Source organism: Lissotriton vulgaris, chromosome 5 (assembly GCF_964263255.1).
Source record: "Lissotriton vulgaris chromosome 5, aLisVul1.2, whole genome shotgun sequence".
In the NCBI taxonomy this organism is placed as follows: domain Eukaryota; kingdom Metazoa; phylum Chordata; class Amphibia; order Caudata; family Salamandridae; genus Lissotriton; species Lissotriton vulgaris.
Genome location: NC_141693.1, coordinates 12,002,708 through 12,014,601, shown reverse-complemented (window position 1 = coordinate 12,014,601; position 11,894 = coordinate 12,002,708). Strand labels below are relative to the sequence as shown.

Sequence of the window (11,894 nt, the reverse complement as noted above, 5' to 3'; positions counted from 1 at the left end):
AAGCAGCAGCAATATGTAATGAAGCTTTACTGTGTTTTATAAGTCTAAGATAGTGGAGATATTTGTAGTCAGTTAAATGTAAAATAGTTCTTTATGTCAAGTAACACTGAATTCAGTGTCCCAATACTGCGTTATAATTGGGGCTCCTGGTTTTATGGTATTTATATTTTTGACATTTCTGTCTGTATTTATCCATATTTATTTTTTGCTAATTTTATCTGTATTTATCCATATTTAATTTGGGTCTTGTGGAATAATGAAACTGAAATTACTATATTTTCACATGTATTTAACCAGTAACTATGCACTCATGCTTGAATGCCTACTAAGTTTCAATGTTGTAAACCCCCACAGAAGATAAATCAATGCACTTATAGGAAAATATGCAGGTTTCAGTAGCAACCTTGTGCGTATCTACTGCTGTTAATGCCTCTTTACTAAAATTCCTTTCGTTTTTAGCCCTTTTACCTACCAATTCACACAGCTATTGGCCTGGCAGTCTTGGCAGACAGTATCTAGAATGACTCAAAAGCAGACCAATTTCCGTTTTTATCCACATTAAAAAATAAATACAGACAAGAAACTAAATGTTTTCTGTCTGTATTTATCTGTAAAAATCAGTAACAACAGAAAACAGGAAGCCTTAGTTATAATTATCTTCTTGTTAGATCTGTCAATGCTTGAACATATGAACTATCAGTGCATTTGCACTTTCAAAGATGGCGCTGAGCCAAACTGCAGTATAAGCCTACACATTGTATGTATTTTTCCTTTGTCATTGAATATAAATGGCAAAACATTCATGACGTTCAGAATCGTGAACAAGGCTGTGATAGGTAGCTGAAACACGTGGATGCATTTATCATTTCCAATGAATTTATAATAATGGACCAGTGGAAATTCTGCTACTTGAGTGCTGTTCCTTATCCACAACCCTTTGAAGCCCCGGCATCGTTATCAAGCTGAACACCTCCTGCCCCTCTCATTTACGACCTCTCGAAGCCCTGGCACCAATATCTAGCTAAACACCTACTGCCCCATTTAATTTCACGACCCTTCGAAGCCCTGGCATCGATATGTAGCTGAACAAGTCCTTCCCTTTTAATTCCAATAACCCTCAAAGCCCTGGCACCTTAATCTAGCTGGACACCTCAAGCCCTTTAAATCCAACGACCCCTCGAAGCTTCTGCATTACTATCTAGCTGAAGACCTCCTGCCCCTTTCATTCCAATGACCCTTCGAAGCCCTGGTATCGATATCTATTGTAATCAGCGCGCGCCTTCTGCAGGGTCTTCTGTGCACTTTAAGCCCCGCGACTATCACTGGAAAATGAAATGTATCTTTGGCAGTTCCGCCTCAGCCGGGCCATGTTATGATGTTTATTATAGCTGGAGAGAAAAACTTCAGAATCACACCAAGGACACAAAACAAGCATTTTGTGTATACACTTTATTTGCTCCAAATACACCCACAGGTAAAGAATAGTTGATTCATTATAACACTCCCACTTCGATGGCATTCGGACCTGTGTTCCAATATTTAATATCACCCGCTCATGCGCGGATCCCACATTATCCACTCTTCAGGCGGCTGTATGCCTATGACACTGTCCTCTCAGTATATGATGTACAGCACCCAGATTATATAATCTACATACATACATATGATCCCACCTTTATCCACTGTGCACACAGAGGTACAGCTCTGACACTATCCACTCTATGCACAGCGAGAAGATCTAGACACCACGTACTCTGCATGTAGCTGTACTATCCTGCAACTATCTATCCACTGCACACAGAAGTACGGCTCTGACATTGCACTGCACACAGATGTACGGCTCTTACACTATCCACCGAGGTACGATCCGGAGAGTATACACTCTGCAAGTAGGTGTAAAACTCTGCGACTATTCACTATACACAGATGTACGGCTCTGACACCATCCATTCTGCACACAGAGGTGTGATCTGGAGAGTGTACACTATGAATGTAGGTGCACAAGACTGCAACTATCCCCTCCACACAGTGGTACAGGTCTGACATTAACCACCCTCCAGATTCCTCCTTTTTAGACCCGAGTGCACAAACACTGAAACCCCGCGGCACAAATGTAATTCAGTATCAATTTGGTCCCAGTCAGCTAAAGGACCTTACATGCACCAGCGATCACAATGAATAAAAACAGAACTTACTGTTGGATATGGAACTAAGATTATGTGTCAAAAAATTCTTATCTAATTATTCACGCTTTCAAATTCAATGTACATGAGAATAAAAATATATGAAAAATAAAATGTCCTCTGTTCGAAGAACTTCAAAAGTTTTAAACGTCAGTCTTCCCCTTCACTATTTAATAACGAAGGGAATCATTCGTAAAAAGGAAACTGAAGCTTCTGTGGAAGACAGAAGGGAGCGACAAAGGGAAGAATTATTAACAGAAAGCAAGAAAGCAACTAAAAACCTGGATATTCGATAAGTAAATGCACCCGCCTCCCCAAGCGCCTTGAGACCCTCTGGGTGAGTAGTGCGCTATATAAATTTCTGAACTTGAACTTGAACAGGCTGCTACTTCATCACTCTGCAGGGATGGAGGCTGCTGGAGCCCGGAGATGGATTCCTCTGCTCTTCAGATGCTCCCTTCTTTTAGAGACTGATTGGCGACTCCCCTCTCAGGTTTTCGACCTGTCAAAAAATAAGACTGAGGATTAAAGATTTCTGAAAAAAGAGCCCCATTATCAGCCAGGCACGGATAATAAGTAATGGTGCAGGATAAATAAGAATATGAATATATGAATATGAATATATGAATATATATATATATATATATATATATATTCACTGAAAAAACCATAGGTTTCACACCAGTTATAGTTACCTGGAAATTTTACTGACATAAAACCATTGAAATTCCCACGTTATAATTAGGTGGACTCACTATAACTTGCGCGTGTAATGCACTGCTGATGACATCACATATTACATCACTCATGACATGGTCAGTGACATCACTCATGACATCACTGATGACACCATCCAGTGAATGTGTGTCTTTCTGAAAAATAAATATGTTTTATATATGTATATGTAAAGGTCGACGGAAGAATACATGTTTAAATAAGTGTCTTAATGGATGTTTTTTAAAAAAAAAAATCATTTGTTAACTGGCTTATTAAGTGTATCTTAGTGAATACATATATTAGCGAGTATTGTTTAAATATTTAAATGTTTGTATCAGTGTTTCATTTTGTGTATAATTGGCTGCATGGGTTGGTGACTGACTCACTGTATGAGTTTTGAAGACAGCATATGTGCAGGACTGTATGGGTGGATGAGTGAGTATATGTGTGTGTTAGTGAGTGAATGACTGTCACACTAGTATCTTTAACATTAACTACATTTGTTCTAATGTAGTATATGTGAGTATTGATGTATATAAGTGAGTATATGTGAGAGTGAGAGATTGAAAGAGTTCTTGTTTAAATAAGTATGTGTTTCTATAAGTGATTGTTTAAGAGAGTAAGTATGTGTAAGTTTCCTTAGAAGTAAGGTGGTAGTGTGTGTATAGCTGTATATGTAAATAAATGGATGTTCAATAGTTTATTTGCATATGTGAGTAACTTTTTGATGACTGTCGGTGTGTAACGGGATGTATAGGTGTATCACTACATATGATGAGTGAGTATATGTATGAGTGACTATATAGAACTATTGATGAATGAGTGGATGTGTATATAGATGGTGATAATACTGAATTGGTTGTAACTGGTATGGATATCTCTTTTTTTTCGAAAATGTTAGTTTCTTTTTTTGACTATGTGTTTCAAGGGTTACACTACACTGAAAGGAGGTCTGTTACTCTGTCACAAGGATGGTGTCATCAGTGATGTCATGAGTGATGTCACTGACCATGTCATGAGTGATGTAATATGTGATGTCATCAGCAGTGCATTACACACTCAAGTTATAGTGAGTCCAACTAACTATAACGTGGGAATTTCAATGGTTTTATGTCAGTAAAATTTCCAGGTAACTATAACTGGTGTGAAACCTATGTTTTTTTCAGTGAATTTAATAGGTTTTTTAAATGCTAATTCCTAACTATAACTGGTGTGAAACCTATGGTTTTTTCAGTGAATTTCAAAGGTTTTTTAAATGCTAATTCCTAACTATATATAGGGCCTCAAACCCATGTAACTGTGCATGAGAGCCAGTGAATGTGTGAGTGGCTGTATGGATCATTGTGAACTTGTATCAGAGATTGTATAAGAGAGTAAATATGTGTTAGTATATGTTTGAATAAGTAAGGTGTGTATAACTGTATAGTTGAGGAAATGGAGGTGTTCGATTCTTTGCATGACTGACTAGGTGTTTGAGTAACTCCATGGATGAGTAACAGTGTGTGAGTGTCTATATACACTGAGTGTATCTAAGGTTATATTAGAGTCTGAAGAGGTTCATCGTATTAGCACAAGAATGATGTCATCAGTGATGTGATCAATGATGTCAAATGAGATGTCATCAGTGATGTCATCAGTGATGTCATTTGAGATGTCATCAGTGATGTCATCAGTAATGTCACTGACCATGTCATGAATGACGTAATATGTGACATCATCAGCAGTGGATTGCGGGTGCGCGAAATATATAGTTAGTGCAACTAACTATATATGGGAATTTCATTGGTTTTGTATGATTAAAATATTCACCTAACTATATATGGTCTCAAACCTATGGTTTTTTCTGTGAATTTCAATGGTTTTTTAATAGCAAATATCAATAGCTGTAAAATAGATACTTCATTAAAATGAATAATGTATTTTATATTTATTTAATACAATTTTGTTTATGTTTAAATTATTATTTTATTTTAAATTTTTGCCCCGGTGCACTCCAGTTACACGCACCGGGCAGTCCACCGGTAAGCGCAACTCTGTTTAGCGCCCCGGTGCGCGTAACGGTGAGCGCCCCGTCAGCGCAATTGCCGCGAACGAAAACAACATCGTGACGCGCCGCGTAAGCGTGACGTATCGCGGAACCGCGTGATGCGTTCCTTCGGCGCACTGCGTAAACGCACCCGAAAGCGCTCCGTGGCGCGACCCGGAGCGCGAAACGTAAGCGCGCCGGAGCGCGTAACGTAAGCGCGTCGGGACATGTGACCTGAATAGAACACTTTTCATTGGTTCTCAACTAATTTTCTCCAAATGATGAAAGCCCCCTCCTTTTTTCCTCATTCTTACTTCCTTCTTTGAGAGAGAAGAGCTATTTGTGAGCAGAGAAATGGCTTCAGTAGTAGCTGCAGCCGGTGCACCCCCACCACCACCACCACCACCCAGAAAGGAAGGTCCACCACCCCAGATCCTTCCAGGAGTTGAAGAACAGGAGGAAGAAGATGATGAGGAGGAACAGCCTAGGAGATTCTTGCGGGAAGAACCTAGGGAAAGGCATGTGAAAGTGCATTTTATATGGGAGTACTTCTCCATCCCTGCTGGGCAAAAAAAAGTGAATGCCCCACATGTCACCTGTTTGATTTGCAACAAAGACCTCTCCAGGGGCAACCCAAAGAAAAAGTATTCCTTTGGGAATTATACAATGATCCGCCACATGGAGAGGTGGCATCCTAACAATTTGGCACAGGCTGAGGTACGGGACATGCTTCAGAAGAACAGAGATCCTCAGGCCAGCACCTCCACAGGTGAAATTTCGGTTGCAGCACCAGAAGGGCGCGAAATGATGCCAAACATACAAATTAAATTTGGTGGATTAAAGATGGTCTGCATTTATTGTGGAAAGACCATCTGCTACGGGCAACTAAGTATTTCCCTCATTAATGATGCTGTAGACAACCACCACTGCAGCAAGTAAAGAAAGCAGTAGCTTTTTTTTTAATTTTTTGCTCGTGTTGAGCCATTGTTAATTCCCAGTTTTTTGTTTCTTCCCTAAAAAAATATAAAATAGTTCATAAAAACCAAAAAAAAACAAAAAATGTTCAGAAAAATAAAAAAAATATAAAACAACAAAAATAAAAAAAGTTCTTTTCAGAACTACCTTCCAATAATAAAAATTTGCTATCATTTTTTAAACTCTACATACTTTTTTTCACTTTTGTGCGCTTCCCGGTGCGCGCACCGGTGCGCGCACCGTCCGCTTACCTATATAGGCCTCCTAAGACCCCCTCAGGAAACCTAGGGGGTCAGGGAGTGTCTACCATGCCCCATTATACCCATTCCCAATGTTGTTACTTTATCACATACACTGTTTTATATTTCTACTTCCAGTCTGATACCATACACTGCCCAAAGATAAAATCACTGTTAAAAAATCCAAACTACCTGTCTAAACTTAAACCCAACAGTGCCCTATCTCTACTGATATATTTTTTTAATGCAAATTACAGCACGAAAATGGAAGGAGAGCAAAACATTTCCTTCAAAATTGTTCTGGAGAGCAACAATGAAAAAGTTATTGAACCCAATGATAACTTAGAATTTATGGATGAATCACGGGACTATGAACTACTTCAATGTGTACAATCAGTAGATTTCCTGATTCAAAATGAGGACATTTCCGACAATCAAATATTAGAAGTTCTGTTACATTTGGAAAAAGAATCTGAAAAATAAATTTATATTTAATAATTCTAAAATTGTTTCAGACATTCATTTTTATATGTAATTCTTAAACTAGTATCAAATTGATTATAATGTAAAGTCAGACTTATAGTATACTGTTCAACTTTTTTGTGTTACATAGTAAGTTTGCTCATAGTTACTTCCTTTCTCCCACTATATTATCTCCAATGTGTATTTAACATCTCTTTAGCATCTCCTGCCTCCATGTTGTTTCTGCTTTCCTGACACACTATGGTATGAATTCCATATTCCACAATAACTTCGGTAACAACATGCAAGATATCTACAAAGGAGACGGTGTATATTAAATTTTAGACGCTGCATTGGTACCTACATGTTGGTACTTAAATAAATTTTAAAAAAACAACAAAAAGAGCAATTAATAAACATACAATTTTAGAAAAGTCTCTCATTCTTTTTTCCCCATGGTACGCTCCCCGGTACGCTCCCCGGTGCGCGTGCCGGGCGCTCCCCCCGCAAAAATCAAAAATATTTTTGCTCCGCGGGGCCCTTTTATTACCCCCACATCAAACCTAGGTGGTCAGGGGGGGTCTACTCTGCCCCCTTATGGTCATTTCCCCCTTTGTTTTTGCCACCTCTTGTGTCTCGATCCTACCGAGACACAAGATGGCGGCCGTTCCGGACTGTTTCGAATGTTTACAGACACCCGTGAGCCAATCAGCTTTCCGCGCGCAAGTCGCGTGTCGCGCCCGGTGCGCTACCTGGTGCGCGTACCGGGGCGCTGCCATAGATATATATATTTTTTTGAACCTAAAATACTCAAAATCCACTGGAGCACATATCTTGAGACATAGCAAAGGCACATCGGGCTACCAGTCCCTACAATTTTGCCAAGTTTGGTGGAAATCCATTCAGCCGTACGAGCTAAAAGTGAGGTCGACCGCCCTATGGAAATAAACATGGGGAAAACACGTTTTGGGACCCCCCTTTTATCTCGGCCACCGCTTGACAAATCCCCTCCAAACTTTTAGGGAAGGACCGGGGCGCCGCAAGACCATTTTGAGGAAATTTTCAGGCAGATTCGTCAACCGGCGCCAAAGTTATTCCAAATAGAATTTTGGGATTTAACATTGAAAAAAATCCTAACTATAGTCGCCAGTAGGTAATATATATATATATATATATATATATATATAGGAGGCGGCACAACCAGGTTACTTTTCAAGCCTTGTTTATTTCACTTCACCCCACCAACGCGTTTCAGCCACAACTGGCCTTGCTCACGGTCGGTTAGTCCCTCCACAGATTTGCTTTTTGTACTATCCCATATTAGCTAGTTATGAAGCATTATGGGAATTGTAGTTACAATTTTGTGAGAAAATTAAAATAACAGAAAAAGGACATTGTGTGCATTTCAACTACTGCACTTTTGTGACTGAAAGTTCACTGTGGCGTATCGATTATAATGTGTCAATTATTGGGTATAGTACCCAGGTCTTTTATTATAGTTCATCGATGATTGTCTTGATTTGTTGGGTATAGTACCCTAGTCATTTCAGGAACATGTTATTCCAGATGAATGTGCAGATCCTCTCCAAAGTTCATCTTTCGGATGTTTTGTTCTGAGTTTGATTATCATCCGCGACTCAATTTGACGTAGTTTGCGAACTAGGTCTCCACCTCTTTCCATTTTGTCCAGCATCTTTATTCCGTAGAATTGCATTAGTCTCCAATCTCCATTTTGGCAGGAACTCATGTGTTTGGCTGTGGCGTATTGCATGTTCAAATTTTTCACCGCTCTGATATGCTCCAAAATCCGTTTTTTTAGCATACATGTGGTACATCCCACGTATTTCATTCCACACTTGCATTCCACGATGTATACTACATTTTTTGAGGAACAAGTGATCTGTTGGTCGATTCTCATTATTTTGCCATCTGGTTCTTCAATTACTTTCATGCTTTTACCGATCTTGCACGCTTTGCATGAATTACATGGTTGGAACCCTTTTCGTTGATTTTGTAACCAGTTTGATTTTGGTTCTATTTGGAAGTAACTTTTAACCAGTAAGTCTTTGAGAGATGTATTTTTCTTGTATGTTATTGACGGAGCTTCGCCGAGTGTTGCTCCTATGTCAGGGTCCCCTGACAGGAGATGCCAGTATTTTCTCATTATGCGGGCAATATTTCCACTTTCTTTACTGAAGGTCGTTTTGAATCTGGGTGGTGCATTGGTTTCAATGGTTTTGGTCTGTTCGATTAATGTTTGAGTCCTCGTTTTCAAGTCAACTTTTCTTTTGCATTTTGTCAGAACACGTTCTTCATATCCTCTTGCTCTGAATCTGCACTTGCTTTCTTGTATCACTTTTTCCGCATCCTCTGGTACAGAACAATTTCTCTTCAATCGTGTAAATTCTCCATATGGTATGCTGCGTAGGAGGGATTTGGGATGAAAACTAGTCCCATGTAACACACTGTTTGTTGCTGTTTTTTTACGAAATAGAGTGGATTCAAGTTTGTCATCAGACACATATATTTTGGTGTCCAGAAAGTCTATTTCTTGTGTGCTTGTATTAAATGTGAATTGTAGACCAAGATCGTTCTCATTCAATTTGTTAAAGTAACTTTGAAACTGAGTGTCTGTGCCATGCCAAATAATAAACAGGTCATCAATCTAACGTACCCATTCGATCCAAATCCTGTTGTTTGTCCTGATTCCATGCTATGGTCTTCTCCCACCACCCCATGGTGATATTTGCGTAGTTAGGAGATAGAGAAATGCCCATGGCAGTACCACATATTTGTTTAAACAATTGCTTGTTGAAGAGAAATATATTGTTCTTTAAACATAAGTCAATCATTTTTATCAGCATCTTTGAGTGGTCTAGATATGCGATGCTACGCTGCTTTAGATAATATTCACACGCTTGCATTCCGACCTCATGACGAATTGACGTGTAAAGTGAAACCACATCGATGGTAGCTAAAAGATACTCTGAATTCCAGTTCACATTCATCAAAATTCTTAGAAAATCCCCAGTATCTTTGATATAGGAAGGTAGACTTTGGGCAATAGGAGCTAGAAATTTATCAACATAATTGGAGACGTTTTCGTATAGTGAGCCACAAGAGGAGACAATGGGTCTTCCTGGAGGGTGAATTAGAGTCTTGTGAATCTTGGGGAGAAAATATATACAAGGTGTTATTGGATGCTCGATAGTTAAATATTTCTTTTCATCGTCATCAATTAGCCCTTTCGTGTACCATATTTCTAGATGTTCTTGCAACTCCCTCTTCATGTTCACATATGGGTTCGTTTCCAGTTTTTGATAGTTATTTTCTTGATTCAATTGTCTCATGGCTTCTTGCACATAGTCCGATGTTCTCATTAGGACAATATTGCCCCCCTTGTCCGCCGGCTTTATAGTAATTTTGTCATTTTCAATTAATGTTTTGATGGCTCCTCGTTCTGTTTTTGACAGATTTTCACGTATGTTGTTTCTTAGTTTTGAAAGATTGTCCAGTTCCTTTGTTATTGCCTCAGAAAACAGATCTATCTTGTTGCCTGGTGATAGAATCGGATAGTACCTTGATTTTCTTTTTAATCCAGTACTAGGTCTCTCGTCAGTTTGGATATTTAATTCATCCACATTATAATCGATACGCCACATTGAACTTTCAGTCACAAAAGTGCAGTAGTTGAAATGCACACAATGTCCTTTTTCTGTTATTTTAATTTTCTCACAAAGTTGTAACTACAATTCCCATAATGCTTCATAACTAGCTAATATGGGATAGTACAAAAAGCAACACTGTGGAGGGACTAACCGACCGTGAGCAAGGCCAGTTGTGGCTGAAACGCGTTGGTGGGGTGAAGTGAAATAAACAAGGCTTGAAAAGTATCCTGGTTGTGCCGCCTCCTTTGTATATTCAAATTTCCCTGGGTCAGGATCCGACCCCTGGGCAGAGCACACACTGCGGAGCGCTCTCGACTCGCTTAAGGATCACTTTGTGTAGCGATATATATATATATATATATATATATATATATATATATATATATATATATATACTGAAAAAACCATAGGTTTGACACCAGTTATAGTTAGCTGGAAATTTTACTGACATAAAACCATTGAAATTCCCAGGTTATAGTTAGTTGGACTCACTATAACTTGCGCGCCTGCAATGCACTGCTGATGACATCACATATTACATCACTCATGACATGGTCAGTGACATCACTCATGACATCACTGATGACACCATGCTTGTGACAGAGTGACAGACCTCTTTTCGCCCCCACATCAAACCTAGGGGGTCAGGGGGGGTCTACCCTGCCCCCTTTTGGTCATTTCCCCCTTTGTTTTTGCCACCTCTTGTGTCTCGATCCTACCGAGACACAAGATGGCGGCTGCTCCGGACTGTTTGGAATGCTGACAGACACCCAAGAGCCAATCAGCTTTCCGCTCGCGAACTCACGTAGCGCGCCCTGGTGCGCGTACCGGGGCGCGCTTATAAATATATATATTTTTTTGAACCTAAATTACTCAAAATCCACTGGAGCACATATCTTGAGACATAGCAAAGGCACATCGGGCTACCAGTCCCTACAATTTTGCCAAGTTTTGTGGAAATCCATTCAGCCGTTCGGGCTAAAAGTGAGTCCAACCGCCCTATGGAAATTAACATGGGGAAAACACGTTTTGGGACCCCCCTTTTATCTCGGCCCCCACTTGACGAATCCCCCCAAACTTTAAGGGAAGGAGCGGACCACAGCGAGGCAAATTTCAGGCAAATTACAGGCAGATCCCTCAATCGGCGCCAAAGTTATTTCCAATAGAATGTTGCAGATTCCCTATACAAAATAATCCTAACTATAACTACCTACTGGCGACCGCCAGTAGGTAATATATATATATATATATATATATATATATATATATATATATATAGATATATCATGAATATAAATATGAATATGATTATATGAATATATATATCTCACTGAGAACGTCTCCCAGTTCTACTCTGTGTCGAGCCCCTGGGGGATGCTGTGAGTAACAATCTTTACCGGATCCATCTTTTCACAAACACAGTATCGGAGCAAAAAAAATACAAAAAACCCCAGATCCTTTCTTTCTCGCACAGCACAAATATACTGTGGGATTATTTCATTTTTGTTGAAGACATTTCAGCACATGATCTTCAAGGGTCAAGAAAATGGCAACTTTCTAAAAGTGGAATTTTCAAAATTTTAATTTAAAATCCGGCTCAGGATTTTAAATTTCAATTTATTTG

The 11,894-nt window shown here is 39.3% G+C and overlaps 1 protein-coding gene across 1 annotated transcript in view; it reads right to left on the bottom strand.

Annotated features, from left to right (window-relative positions):
- Positions 1-1,438: 1,438 nt before the first annotated feature.
- The window catches only part of LOC147709987 (class I histocompatibility antigen, Gogo-C*0203 alpha chain-like), a 452,566-nt gene continuing 442,110 nt past the window's right edge, over positions 1,439-11,894 (bottom strand). The window contains exon 6 of the mRNA XM_086920675.1: positions 1,439-2,685. Within this exon, the coding sequence (XP_086776801.1) occupies positions 2,630-2,685 (56 nt within the window). The 3' untranslated portion in view covers positions 1,439-2,629. The remainder of the gene's footprint in view (positions 2,686-11,894) is intronic.